General features: G+C 32.1%; 2 protein-coding genes across 2 annotated transcripts; both read left to right on the forward strand.

The window, feature by feature from the left end:
* LOC130815693 (formin-like protein 20) lies at window positions 1-1,656 on the forward strand. The gene has a single exon (XM_057682181.1). It carries the CDS (start codon window positions 1-3, stop codon window positions 1,654-1,656), a length of 1,656 nt encoding a protein of 551 aa, XP_057538164.1.
* A 5,632-nt stretch (window positions 1,657-7,288) lies between these two features.
* Window positions 7,289-12,629, forward strand: LOC130815271 (uncharacterized). The gene is made up of 5 exons (XM_057681686.1): window positions 7,289-7,584; window positions 7,678-7,832; window positions 10,799-10,885; window positions 11,618-11,776; window positions 12,322-12,629. The coding sequence occupies exons 1-5, from the start codon at window positions 7,482-7,484 to the stop codon at window positions 12,418-12,420; spliced, it is 603 nt and encodes a 200-aa protein (XP_057537669.1). The 5' UTR covers window positions 7,289-7,481; the 3' UTR covers window positions 12,421-12,629.
* The last annotated feature ends 2,873 nt before the right edge of the window (window positions 12,630-15,502 follow it).

Genomic DNA, 15,502 nt, shown 5'->3' on the forward strand with positions numbered 1-15,502 from the left:
ATGGATGATGGTGACCTTCCACCATTTTGGCAGACACAAGCCTCCATAACACGGCCGATCCACCACCAACGACGGCGAGCTTCTCCATATCTAAACTCTTCTTTACTTATCATAATCTTGCCTTCTTTACTTCTCCTTTTTGTTATCTTCATTTTCATTCCTTTTATTTCAAGCATTCTTCCACAAATTCAAAAAACCATTTCTATTAAAAGGAGTTGGGATTCCCTCAATATAATTCTAGTTCTGTCCGCAATTTTATGCGGTGTTTTCGCTAAACGAAATGATGACGTTCCGATCCCTGATCGTCAACAACTCCGCCGCAACAGTATTGGTGCTACTGTTCATAATCAACAAACGGTACCTGATCATGATTTACAGGATGAAATTAGTAGCAGTAGTAGTAATACTGCTTTGCTACATAGGAGTAAATCAAGTGTTCCACAATGGTTTGAGTATTCTCAGCAACAGAGGATTATTTCTTCTTCGGTCAACCAATCAACGGTTAATAGTACTGGAATCTCCCGGTTAAGGCGGACAGTTAGTTCAGATCCGTATATTGGATTCACCGGGAATAACCAGTTCCGGTTCTTTGATAATCTTGATATTAGCAGATTTTATCCTAAAGAGGAATCTCAATCCACGTTGATTGAAACTCAAGAAGAAGACGACATCGTTGAGAGTAAAACAGTGAAGGAAATTCCGGTGGACGATTCTACACTTAAAAAGCGAGATGAAATACGATCGCCGATTGTATCACCACCAAAAACTCCGCCGCGTGATCCTCCAACGGTGCCTCCATATCCACCACCACCTCCACCTCCACCTCCACCAACGAAGCAGAGAAGAACATTCCAGAATATTCCTAGACAAGAGCGAGCTCCGTTATCACCTCCACGACAGCCGCCACGTGGACGGGAAGAGAAGAGAAGAAGTTCTCGTAAGAGAATGAATGCAACGAAGGAAATAGCAACTGCTTTAGTTTCTCTCTACAGTCATAGAAAGCGAAAACGAAGAGCAAAAATGCGCGGGAATCATGAAGAAGATTCGAGAAATTCGGAAAATCAAAGTCAGTCTCAGTTATTTCCTCCACCCTCTCCACCACCACCACCTCCACTTCCACCACCGCCGTCAGTTTTTCAAAGCTGGTTCAAAAAAGGAAGTAAAAGCAAGAAAATCCACTCTCTATCCTCAATACCACCACCATCCCTTCCACCAACCCATCAAAAACAGGAAAAACCACCAGGAAAACCGCCTTTACCGAGAAGAAGAGAAATAGGAAACGAGTCTCCGATGAACGGAATTCCACCTTCGCCTCCCCCACCGCCATTCAAGGTTGGTGGGATGAAGTTTCCGGTAGTGGGAGGTGGATACATTAATGTAAAGATACAGAGTGTTAAGCGTAGGGATTCGGAGATGGACGGTGACGATGAGTCCATGTCAAGTTCAAGTGAGATCAACGGTAGAGATGTAGATGGGATGGGAATGAGTTCGGTGACGTGTCCGAGTCCAGATGTGAATTCAAAAGCGGACACATTTATTGCAAAGCTTCATGATGGATGGAGGCTTGAAAAAATTAACTCATGGAGAGAGAAACATAATATGGCTGGTAATGGGTCAACTTCTAATTCTAGGCCCATTACTAAGGGCCCATTTTGAACCCGCTTTTCACGCTCTCTTGTCACTACCCCAACTAGCTCCTTTGTGTTTTATTTAGATGGTTGGTTAATTATGATATGGAAATTATTTCCATTATTATAATAGTTTAGTGAAAGGGTTAGTGGTGGACGACTAGATTTCAACCAGTTTAATCGGTAAAGTTATATAGACAGTACATAAAATTTAAAATTAAAGTATGGATCGAAGCGGGTTTAAGCTCTAATTTTGTTTAGCTTTTATAAATTTCAAAATTAGAGTCTTTGCTTATGGATAAAAAGCTAAAAATAGGCAGATATAGCAAGGGAAATGTATGGAAGAGGATGGTATATTACTATATTGGTATGTATAGTTGGCAAGTCAAAAAAGTGGTGGGTAATATGAGCTCATTTATCCCCTTTTTCTTTTGTTGTTATTTTTCACGGAAAATGGAATTTCAAGTTTTTGATAATGGAGATTGGAGACCCACTTTTTTTAAAAAATGGGCTCCATTGTTTAAAGGAAGAGACACCAATGCGGGACATCTTCCAATACGTTTGGGTTGTAATTTAGTTGAATATCCATTTTATTTTTACTACACTACTACTACTACTACTTATTTTGTACTTAAAATTTTATTATTAGGGAAGAACTATATTTGATTTTGGTTATTTTGGTTTGTGCTTTGTAATTACTAATTAGTATGGACTATGGAGTAGTACAGTAACGGCCCGTTTGGTTAATGGTAATAAAGTAATGGCAATGAAATGTTGTAATGGCAATAGTAATGAAGGAATGGATATGAGAATTGGTAATGAAGATACTTTTGTTTGGTGTGCATGACTAAAGAATGGTAATGGAAGATAATATTCCATTGATTGCATTGGTTGTTAGTAATAAAAAATGGTAATGACTCTTAGTTTTATTATTGTATATTTGTATCTAAAAGAATTATTGTATCTAAATTATTCTATCTAATAATTCTTTTTTTAATAATAATATTTTTTTGGATAATTACATACATTATCTTTTTTTTCTTCATTATTTTTTTTCTTCAGCTCGAAACAACATTACCTTATTTTATTACCACCGTAATACTTCATTACCATTACAGCCTAATACCAGGTTGTTTGATGATAACAAAAATGGCCCTTTTTGGTAATTTCATTACCTTATTTTATTACCATCCATTACCATTGAAGGCATCCAAACAACCAAATTTTTTATTACTTAATTTTATTACCATTACCGCTCTCTAATACCATGTACCAAACGGGCCGTAAGTACATGATAAGACTTCTTGCATTAGTTGGACTTCAAATAACAAATAATTTATTTTATTATCTTATTTATTCTATCATGGGTCGTATAATTCAGCTAGTATTAGTGGGTTTAAAATCGGTTATCGGATTGATTAAGATTCGGAAATTTTGTTATTCGGTTTTTCGGATAATGAAAATCATGATCCGTTTTTGATTCAGTTATTTCAAGTATTCGATTTAATCGATTTACCTTGAATCAGATATCGACTATTCAATTTTATTTATTTTATTTTTTAAGCAAATATTTATCACCGTATTGTGCTAGAGTATAAAATTTGTTATTATCAAATTGTTATAATATTATTATATTGTTTAGTGTTAGTGTATATAACATATTATGAAGTCGCAACCATTAGGTTAAGCTTTTGGTTGAGTTAGTTTTTTAATATGGTATAAGATCCAACATGACAAGAAGTAACAATTTGAATTTCAACCACACACCTATATCATTTAAAATGGAATATTCAACATCATATATGAGGTGTGCATGTGTTGCATCCACAATTCTAATCCAAAAGACTCTCGTGTGAGATGGCGTGTTAGAGTATATAACATATTTTAGAGCCTCAATTATAAACTTAAGCTTTTGGTTTAATTGATTCTTTAAATGCACCTTTATCTAGAAATCATATTTTTGCATATGTCAACACTTAAAACTCTGTGGTTCCTATTAAATGCTCCTAATTGTTTTTAGCCCAATTTACAAAACATGTGTTTTTTTAATGTATTTGTAAAAATAAATCTATATGTCAACTCAAATCCAACAAGATTTTATATAAATATATTTTAATTTGTAAGTAATCAATTAAAACATCTATAAATTTCTTTCATAAAATAAAATATTTTCCTGTGAAAATATGATTTGAAAACGAAAGGAGTAGTAGAAGTAGATAGCAAGGTAATTGTGTGTGGTGTACATGAGTGAAAAATAAACCATGATTAATAAGAGTGCGTTATTATATGCAATAGGATATTATGTTGCTTTCTGCATGCTCAATAATTCCACTACTATCACTCAATCCTGGACTACACATAGGACCACCACTAAGCTGCTTCACCAATCTTTAATTATAATTCACTTATATCACTCAGATCATACAATAAATAAATATTTTTAACGGTAATAAAATTTAATTATGCAATGTTCACCTTTTTTTAATACAAATAAGCTACTTGCATTTCATTATATATCTTGAAAAATCATTGATATAACTGTTTTTACCTTTTTACTAGTGCATTTTTTAAAATATATCAAATCCCAATGAATCAACTTACTACAATATAATTTGCTTTTAGTTGAATATATTTAGCAATATTTAATTTAAATGTTACAGTTTTAATTTTCTAATGATATATATATATATATATATATATATATATATATATATATATATATATATATATATATATATATATATATATATATATATATATATATATATATATAATAGATTTAGTGGTATTTATTAGACTCTTTAGTAGCGTAACACAAAATTATACTAAAGCTTTTCACGATATAGAATTTAGTGATATTTCTCGTAAATGTCACTATAGAATATAATAACAATTATCCATGTCACTAAAAACCAAATAAAGTGTCACAAAATCACTTTATAGTGAAATTTAAAATAAAAACAATAATTATTACACTAATGACTCGTTTGGTAAGTGGTATTAAACAGTAGTAATGGGAATGAAAATTAGTATAATTTTGGTCGAAAAATCTGTTGCTACCTTGATGCCCATACTTGTCCAACTTCAATCATCTAATTTTTCTTCATAAATTTCATTCTAATGCATTATCATTGAGAGATGTGGTAGTAGGTGGTAATGAAAATTTGTGAACAAAAAAACTTTTTTGTGATCAAAGTTTCATTACCATGGGAATGACATAAAAATTTTGATGAAATTTTACACTATAAATCATTCCCATTACCACCATTTAGTACCACTAACCAAACGGGCCGTAAAAAAATAAATCAATGGTATTTTTTTAATGCCACTAAATTCAATGTTACGAAAAATTAAATTTGTTGTAATGACTCAAGCAAGTTAGTGCTTCTATAGTTTAGTTGTTTAATAGGCTTTTTGTATATATGACTTCCACACAAATAGAATTTTATTTTTTTCCCTCCTTTTCATGAAAAGAAATAGGAGTAAGATTTTATTTTTGTAAATTTTTTCATACGTGTTAAATTTAAATGTTGTAATCTAAATGTCAAATATAAAGATTCACACAAGTAACTAAGTAACAATATGAGTATTTTCATTTTCAACCTTAAACATTCAACACAAATTACATAACACTACTTTCGTATGCCCTCCCAATAAAGTCAACAATTCCTAATATAAAAAGAATAATCACCTTATATTACAAATGAATTTGAGGCAAGCTTTGATATTCCGAAACCAAATTCATCCTTTGAGAATGAACCTATAACATTAAAACCGTCATACCGTGTGACGACTTAATATGATAGGGCTGGCCCAATATTTAATTTTTAAAAAAGAAAATGAAATCGTTATTAATTATGTCGTCATATTCAGTCACATTTCAATTTAATAATTAATTTTTTAAAAAAATTGTTAAATGAATTACTTGCATGCGCCTGTCTTACGATAAGACGGTCTCATACAAGATTTACCGTGTTGATACACTTACCTCTTCAAAGTCACTTAATTAAGCATGCTTTCAAGAACCAACTCATTTTTGTTCTTTACTATGTTTGATAAAACCAGCACCGTGATTACATAACAATTACAAATATCACTTTTTCTTATTATTGTTATTAAAAACTACATATGAAAATCACTTCTTGTTAAAAACCATTTAAATATATCAAATTCTACTTATAAACATCACTTACCTATAAAATCACTTGTTAAAAACTTTTAAAATATTTTTTTTTTCTAAAACTACCTATAAACATCAATTTTCCTTTTTTTTTTTTTACTTAAAACTACCTATAAAAATCACATCTTGTTAGAAACTCTTTAAATAATTTTTTTTTGTCAAAATTACCGCCTAAAAATCTATTTTCTTCGGAGAGTGAATTGGTGTGTAGAATCCAAAAAATGAGGTCTGTTTTGGGGTTTTTTTTTATGTGAATGAGAAGTACGTGATTTGTACATATCCATTTCAATAGAATGTTGAATACATTTTCTCATTAGTATGTAATGTTTGACAAAAATATAAGATTTTTGTAGATTACATTAATTTTTATAGGTTGTTTTTTTAAAAAAAAAAACATTCTTGTTGGTTTTTCACAAACATATTTTTGTAATTAGTTCTAATAAATAAAATTTTTATGGAGAAAAGTGTCAAAAAGCACCTCATAAAATTTTTTTTCTCAAAAAGTATCTAATAAAAATTAATTTTGTCAAAAAATACCTAACAAAATTTTTTTTTTTCCAAAGAGTACTAATTAACATTTTCCTTTAGTTTACCGTCAAATATAACGGTTGACTGGTCAAAATCGAAAATTATTCTTCCTTTCTTCAATTTCTTTTTCAATTTAATTTCCTCACCGTCTTTTTCCTCTACTTTTTACTCAAAATTAAAGTTATATAGAAAAAAATTAAAGATGAGAAAGAAAAATTTTCGATTTTGACTAATCAACCGTTATATTTAACGGTCAATTGAAGGAAAATGATACTTGGTACTCTTTGGAAAAGAAAAATTTTTGTTACTTATTTTTTGGCAAAACTTTTAAATTAGGTACTTTTTAGAATTTTTTTTTTATTAAATTCTCCCTTTTTTATATTTCCAAAAAAAAAGCCAAAGTTTAACTCATATAACTTCTTCCATTCAATTATGAAAATAAATCTACTATGAAGCCTTTTTGATAGTTGACTATTACTAGAAGCTTTTTAGTAGGAGCTTTTGAGAGGTGGACTAACTAAAAGTATTGACTAATAAGTTAGTTATTGATAATATGTGAAGTACTCTCTTCAATTCAAATTTAATGTCTTAATTGCTTTTTTGACGCTATTTACATCTCATTCTTAATTTGTATTTAATTTTTAATTTATATGTTTAAATATAGTCATGTGCAATCTTATTTGATTTGTATCTATGTGAATATTATTAATATCAACTTTTTATATTTTTTAATTATATTATGAATTAAATTAGTGTATTGACACAATACGCAAAAAGTAAATAAAGGAAGTGAATTTTTTTTGTTGAGTGTTGGTTTTTTTTTTTTATAGAAAAAGTAAATCAAAAGCAAAAAATTAATACAAAAAGCTAGTATAAGTATTATACATGTTCAATTAAACTAAGTCATTTATACCAACATTTTTTTAATTGTTTGACAAAACAACACCAAAGCTTCAAAAAAAAAACAATCAAATAACTGAAATATGAGGGCCGTAATGTACATATAGGCTAGCGTGGCAGTTTCTCGTCCTCCCAATCAGTTTAAAGAAAAAAAAAATCTAAAACCCTGTTCTCGTTCACTTCTTTCAAGTTTCAACTCTGGCTGAGCTCTTGGCACTCATCCCTGCAGGGCATTGAAACTAAAAATGGCTAATCTTCAACTAGTTAGTCTTGATTGTAGGAGTATCTGCACTTTTTCAGCACCAATTCTTCCTCCTATTACTTCATCACATCATTCTCTCTTCAAAGGTTTCTACTTTTCACCACTCTGTTGTAATTTGTTAATTAGGGTTTGTAAGAGTACAAGTGATAAACTAATTAGGGTTTTTGATTTTGTGATAGTTGTAATTACTTCTGAAAATTGGGGTAAAAAGGATACAAGTCTGAGGAAGATTTGGCTCAATAAGAAATTGTTGGGTGTTAAAATTTTGGCTCCAAGATCGAGTGGTAATTCCAGCTCCAATGAACCTTTGGAAGATTCCTCTACTCAAGATAAGGCAAGTTACTTCCAGTACTGTAATTCTTAATTGTTTCCACTTGCTACTTTTTGTTTCCTCCCTAATTTGCTTCTTTGTAACTTTTGTTTCCTTTCTAATATTAATCATTGTTATGACATTTGGGGGATGGATGTGTTCTATATCTTTTTGAAGTTTGTTTATATGCTTTAGCCTCAGGTTGTGATAAGTGTAATTTGAAGTTGTCTATGGAAATTTTAGAGGTAAGAGCATAGTTATTGCGTCGGCCATGTTGCAAAGGTTTTAAAAACAACGAACTGATATTACTCGCATTGTAAAGGGTAAAAAACATGTTTTCGGCCATATCAAGAGATATCTTAAGGTTTTGACCGATATTTAGGTGTTATGATAACTGCATAGCTCTCGTTACCGCATTACTGTTCCATTACCATGGTCACGATTGTTACCACATTTTTACACTATGGATAGGAGTAAATTTGGTGTGTGGTGGACAAGTGGTAAAGAGCATAATGAACATTTGAGTTACCTCACTTGAAAGATAAGGAGATTACATGTCAGTTGAGTGGGACTATGTCCCTATGGGATGCTCCATTTGTTGCTAATTGATCTTTCTTTGAGAGCAACTTGGGATTTTTTGAACTCTCTTGCGATATAGGGCATTAAAGTTAGATACAACTCTAAGTTCATAACATCTCATGGATCTCAGCACCCCGCTAAACGTATATTGGCACATTTCCAGGGACCCCGTCATCATCAGGTTACAATTCTGATCGATAAAAGGATCCATAGAATACTGTTTACGAACTTGCAAGTTTAGGCCTTTCAAATTTGATCTTGTAATGATCTTGGAGGAATTGTTACTAGGATAAGATTGCAGCATCTGACCCCATACCCCTCTAAGGAAGACGCTATTTTGTGGAATTTGGGTAATGGAATGTTGTAATTAGCTAGAAAGGCATATTTTTGTCTCTAATTCTTGTTTAATGAATCACACTAACATCTTTCAGAGTTTCGCCGTCAAAGTGAAAAAAACAGCTAGATTTAACTAGTGCTTTGTAAAGAACAAGAATATCCATTTTTATTGGAGGGGTTTCATGTAATAATTTAAATTCATATTCAAGTTAGCAGTGTGTAAAGTGAAGACTATAAAGAATGTAACTCGTCTTGTTGTCTGGTGGGAAAGATGAGTTGCTCCCGAAGAACAATGAATATTCATTTCCTTTTTAATAGGCTATAGATATCCAGAATCATATACTTTGTGCTCCTTACCCCTACTTCATGGAGGAAATGTGAAAAGAAACATATAAGCGCACAGTTTTGTACTGTAGAAATCACTGTGTTTTAAGCAGTACAAAAGGAATTAGCTATTTTCTCTCATAATGTGATAATAGATTGTGTTGGGTTGTATGCTTGCTTTGATTAGATTTAGAATGGTAGCTAGTGCATGAAAATCACAGCTGAACACAAGCAGAACTCATGAGATTCACGTTTAGTTTTGATTGTGGAATCCGCTATTGAAAGGTTGGAACCCTAAGAGAACTTATTTCATTTCATGTTTTTTTCATATCAGATCACATCAGTCATGTTTTTAATCTTATAATATTAAGGAACCGTAGACTTTTTGTGATCACATTTTCACTATTTTAGTTTATACTTGATAGTTGATCCATTGGAGAGCACAGATTAAATTCCTTATCAATCTGCCAAATGTGGAACATTCTAAAGTCTCAATGTCTCTCAAAGCACACTATTATTCATCTTTTGACAAACCATCTTTAGACCCCAATCTAAGCTTCAATCCCTTTTCTCTAATTAAGTCTATCCCCCTTTCGCTTTCTACTTTGTATTATATTAGTTATAACTTTTTATGATATCACCTACAAAGCTACGACACTATTCCATCACACCAAAGCCATTAAGTGGCTCTCACATAGGCGGCAGTTTGAGGGGGTTGTCATACGTACGTAATCTCACCCTTATGATAACAAAGATGTTGTTTCCTATTAACCCTTAGTGTTTTTAGTGGTCTGCATAATTCTCCCATCAGGTTGAACTATTTTCCTGAAAGGCTGTAAGAAAACTCTACATTATATTTTTTCCAAATGATTGCTTGCCTGGATAGGTATGAACGATGCCTTGCTGAACCATCACTAACCAAACACCTTAAAAATAGCCTGATGTGGATCAGTAACTCGTGTCTCGATCGTGGTCTTGCTCTAATTGTTTCCTTAGTGGCTCCTTTTTTTTTTGAATAATGTCTTGTTGAAACTCGATTAAGTTTTTAAGTGCTTAAAATGTGTACACATACATTTTCCACAATTTATAGAATAGATCACCATGTTAATTTGCACGATGAATATTCTTACTTATCAACTGTCAAAACATTTTGGGAACAGGCAGTGTCTCCAAACGGCAATACGATCCAACTACACCTCTACTAAAGAGGAGGTGGACTGTGGAGCACCTCATTGGCACAGTGATAATTTATCTTGAGCATATTGGGATTATATTTCTTGTCTTTGAGCTTCACGTCGATTTCGGAATGTTGCATTCACTTGGCAGCTAACTCCCCTTTTGTGCAACTTCTTTCGTGAATAATAAATAGTTGAATATTTAAATTTTGGTTTCCTGGATATATGAATTCCAGAGATCTCCCAAGCTGGGTTGTTAGGATGAGAGGAAGTATCTACAAACTCCAGATTTTTCTCAAGCTAGGTCTTTAGGTTGAGAGGATTTTTTTATATATTACATATGTATTGTCCGCTTTTACTTGCTTCTGGTTTTGGTGTATAGTATTTTTCTCAATCTTTTATCCGTGTTTGGCCAAGGGTTTGGCTTAACTTTTCGGACATAACCTGAGTAACATTCCCTTATTTTGCAAGAGATAATGTTATCCTACTTGCATGAATCAAAATCTGAATCTTTTTCTGTAACTGTTTCTGCAGTTTTATTAAACTATTTATGATGTTGGCATACTCAATCAGCAGGTGCCTTTTGGGTATACCAGGAAGGATGTGCTTTTGATTGGGGTGGGAGTGACAGTTTTTGGAGTGGCATTGAAGAGCGGGTTAGAGGTAATTCTTAAAACATAACCTTTGATTAATTAGTTGAACATTCTGTTTTGTTAAATTTGCACTTCCTATGCATATTTATCTTCCTATCTTCGATTTGGTTTATGTTTTTAAATATCATGAATTCTATAAAAAGTTTTATGGGTAAAGACTAAACAATGGAAGATTACTCTCATGGCCCGTTTGGTAGGTGGTAATAAACGATGGTAATGAGAATGAAAAACTAGTATAATTTTGGTTGAAAAATCTCTTGGCTACCTTGATGGACATGCTTGTCCAACTTCAACCATCTCATTTTCGTTATAAGGTTCATTCCAATGCATTACCATTAGGAGAAGTGGTATTAGATGGTAATGGAAATTTGTAAACAAAAAAACTTTTTTGTGATCAAAGTTTCATTACCATGGGAATGATATAAAACTTTAGATGAAATTTTACACTATAAATCATTCTCATTACCACCATTTAGTACCACTAACCAAACGGGCCGTCAGTTCTTTGCGTACTTCGATCTTTTATTTCTATGTAACAAACTTTTGATTGAGACGGTCTCATGGTGAGACCATCTCTATTGGGCTGACCCATATACATTTAGTGTGTTAAAGTGACCACTCACAATTTTAAAGTGAGAGAAATGGGTTAATTATATGGGCTCGTCTCATGGTGAGACGGTCTCATACAAGACAAGCCGGTGGTTATTAGCTTATGACTGATCTTTCACAATGTGGTTTGCAGTTTGCTGGAGTTGATCCATTACAAGCCGGAAACGTTGTTCAGCTACTAGTAGTCTTAGGCATGACTGTTGGATGGATTTTTAGTTATATGTTTCGGGTTGCAAATAAAGACATGACCTACGCACAACAGTTGCGGGACTACGAGAGCAAAGTGATGGAGGTAGGTGCATTATTTCCCAATCTTTGCATGTCTGTTTTTCAAGCTGATCCTTCCAAGTTCCAAAATTTTTCCTCTATAAAAAAGGAAAATTTGTAATAAATACTCCCAACTATTGCTGATTGACTCAAAATACCCTAAACTATCATTTAACTCTATATACTCCCAAGTATTGGAATACTTGACCTTGAACACTATGCACATTATTTTCAACCGGTTGTTTTTTTTGGGTATTTTGAGTCAACTAGCAATAGTTGGGGGCATAAAAGGTTAAGTATCACAATACTGGAGAGTATACAAGGTTAGATGATCGTTGAGGGTATTGAGTTAATCAACAAATTTTCCTAAAAAATCCCAACTTTGATTTACTTCTTCCTCGTCGTCGGTCTTGATCTTTTGCTGAAAGTTCAGAAATTTCTCGGTTTCTTACCTTTGATTTACATCTGTTCACCTTATCCTACAGTCAATATGATTTGAATCCTCAGAAAAATCGTCTTAGATTCTATTCGTTTATAAGAGTATATAACATGATCCTCTGAAATTTACAGAAACGACTAGAGGGTCTTACAGAAGCCGAACTTCAAGTATTACTTGAGCAAGTCGAGGAAGAGAAGAGGAGTGTCGGTAAAGGTGAGCAGGTTAATTAGCTAAAAACATAATTTGCAATAGAATGGTTCTATATTTTGTGATCAAACAAGGCAAAAATATGTGTATAGTAGTTTTTTTATGTGGGAAGTTTGTGGTTTGGTGCCTGTATAAGTTGCTAATTGACAATCACAACTCCTGCAGTCTTGCTATGTCCTCAGTCTGTAATTTTTGGGCAGTTTTTAATGTTATGCACACAAATTATGCATCATGTATTCATGTTACAGCTTAAACATATAATACTGCTTGAGATACTTGATTGCAGTGTTGAAAATGACCTCAGAATACAACAAAAATGTCAGAGCGGCAGAGTCCTAATCACAAAAGATTAAAGATGGTTTAATATTTATATGAATGATGGTTCAAAAGAGAAACAATTTCTTTCTTAGTTGCTGCAAGTTGCTTCAAACAAACTATTGTGCGGACAACGGAAGCAATTACCCCAAAACAATTTAGAAACAAATAAAGATTCATGAACAACAATAAAGAACACACAGGAATTTAACGTGGTTCACTGTCAATGCGATAGCTATGTCCACATCACCGAAAACTTAAATTTCACTATTTAACAGGAAGATTACAAAGATAAATCTTAGAAAATTTCTAATGGTGGCTCACTTTTTCTCTCTTGTGTTTCTATGAACACTAACCCTAATAAGAGAGAGGTTTGTATAGTAAGCCTCTCTTGAAAAGAAATTAGGTTAAACAATACATGAATAAATGTTCAGAAATCAAGAAAACTGTCAACGCGCACTAAAAGTCTAGTCGGTTTTTCTTCAACTGAGAATCTTCAATTCAACAGCTAATATCGATTCGTCTTGAGTTCTTCTCCACAAACACCAACTCCGCGTTTGCCCTCTGGAACACGCCCATCTTTGATTTATCTGCTTATGCCTTAGAAAAAGTTCGAATCATCAAAACACCAACACAAACAAATCACCAGACCTTGCCAAAACCTTGAACTAATTGTATAGAATTAGCTACATGAATCAATATAGATGAACATGAAAAATTGTCGGTGATAAAAACTATACTTTGTTTTACTCTATTTAATACTAAATTAAACTTAATTCAATTGAAATTACTTACGATAAATTCTCATGTGTTTTTGCACATTTTTTACTGATTTTAGATGGAAAAATACACATTTGGGAAGTTTACTAAAGGAGTTACGTAGAAACAAATCAGTCTCAAATTTTGATCTTTTACAACGTTAGATAATAAATGTTGGATTTTGTCTTTCGTAGACTTTGCCACAGACATTAGTGGATGACCATCCAATCTGCTTCTCTATAGCAACTTAGCAAGGAAGCAGGGGCCAAAATGTCACTTTCATATTTGAGTCGCAATTGCAAATTTAAGTTAGATGAGTACCGTTTTCCATTCATTTTCAACTTAATTTTTTTATTAACTTAAATATTAAACACCAAGTTTACTCTATTTTTTTTATGTTATTATAAATAAAATAATTTCTTATATTAACATTAAAATTTGAGTAGAGTATCAAATTTACATCTTCACTAAATACTTACAGTAATAATAAGCGACTGCACTAATTTGGAGAAGTGTCATTCTTATGTTTATACCATAGATAACCAATAATATTTCTTAACACAACAAATTTCTCTTGCATTACACTAATTAGAAGCTACAAAACAATTTTCAAAATTTTTTTTACCTAAAAACACAATATGCAACAAAATAGAAAATCGCATCAGAAGCACTCTTTCACAAGTTTTATTGCTTCATCATTCTCTTGCAAACTTAATTTCAATACATCTCCAACACTTCTCTCTATGGTAAATGCAAATAACTGAATAATTTAAATCGTCTCTAACACATGATAATTTGGGTCTTATCACAACATATTCTAAGATGGTGTTATAGTTGAAAAGGATTAATCAATTATATAATTTTCCTTTATACGGTGATGAAGTAAAAGAAAAGGGGTATAAAGAAAATTAAGCGAAATATGTTGACAAAAAAATACTCCATAACAATGAAAATCGTATGGTGTTAGGTTGCCCATATGTTGCATTTTCGTGTCTCGTGTAAATCATATCTTGTCAAGTTGTATTGTAAATAGCGTCTCGCTGTTATTATTCACCCAATTGAGATCTAATCACGAAAATTGTGTCATCTAGAGCTGCCTAGCGCATCATGCTCACCATTGAATGACCTATATCATATCGTACGTGTTGTATGTACGGGCGATACGCATGTCAGCCCGACCCACTTTGCAGGCAGCCAGCGGTCACGTAAGCTGAATGAAAATACGGTTGGTAGTTGGCAAGAGCCAAGACGCTATAAAACAAACACGTTTTGTCGGTTTTGGTAGTTAGGCAAGTTAGCCCATTTTCTCATTATTTTCCTTGGGAACGAATACGACGTAATCTTTGCTTTTTATTGGTCGGAGTTGCTGTTTTTAGGAATCAGGACGGTGCCGATTTTGGGCCCACCTATGTTGCGATTTTGTTATCCTAATTCATGAACGTTTTATTAGAGTACTAATTTTTTTCTATTAAAATTAGGTCTTATTTTAATTTTAGTTGTTCTTCAAGTTTGATTTTTTACATGAAGTTCTATGTTAAACCTCTATCTTAAAATATGTAATTCATAATTTACGATATGGTGTAGTCAATTGAAAGTCTACTTTAAATCTCGTATTCTATTTTTACTAAAGTCTTAATACATGAGTTCACATTTCACTTAAAAAAAAATATAAGTCTTAATTTTTTCAGATGAATATACTTTCAAGTCTCAAGTCATATTCTTTATTTTTCCCAGTTTCCTATATTTAATTTAAAAAAAAAAAAGTCATAATTACTTCAGATAAAAATAATTTAAATGTAATTTTAGTAATATAAAATAAAAATAAACTTTTATCGTCACCTGTATAAAAATTTATAGGATTATACTATCATGGTTTCCAAAATATGTTTCCTATACAATTGCCCTCCTTTCACATTAGTAATTTAACTTATTATTTGTTGTCTCACAACTTCTACTTAGCAAACACATTAGTAGGCTAATCTTAAAAATATGAGTCATATGACTTTTTATAGTACTATTCATTTTTTCAAA

This window comes from Amaranthus tricolor, chromosome 6 (assembly GCF_026212465.1).
Source record: "Amaranthus tricolor cultivar Red isolate AtriRed21 chromosome 6, ASM2621246v1, whole genome shotgun sequence".
Taxonomy (NCBI): Eukaryota; Viridiplantae; Streptophyta; class Magnoliopsida; order Caryophyllales; family Amaranthaceae; genus Amaranthus; species Amaranthus tricolor.

Excerpts from the sequence above, each read along its gene's own strand:
- LOC130815693 (XM_057682181.1), top strand. The coding sequence starts at position 1 with ATGGATGATGGTGACCTTCCACCATTTTGGCAGACACAAGCCTCCATA.
- LOC130815271 (XM_057681686.1), top strand. The coding sequence starts at position 7,482 with ATGGCTAATCTTCAACTAGTTAGTCTTGATTGTAGGAGTATCTGCACT. Across the intron at positions 7,585-7,677 it reads ACATCATTCTCTCTTCAAAG|TTGTAATTACTTCTGAAAAT; the intron begins GTTTCTACTTTT and ends ATTTTGTGATAG. Across the intron at positions 11,777-12,321 it reads ACGAGAGCAAAGTGATGGAG|AAACGACTAGAGGGTCTTAC; the intron begins GTAGGTGCATTA and ends TGAAATTTACAG.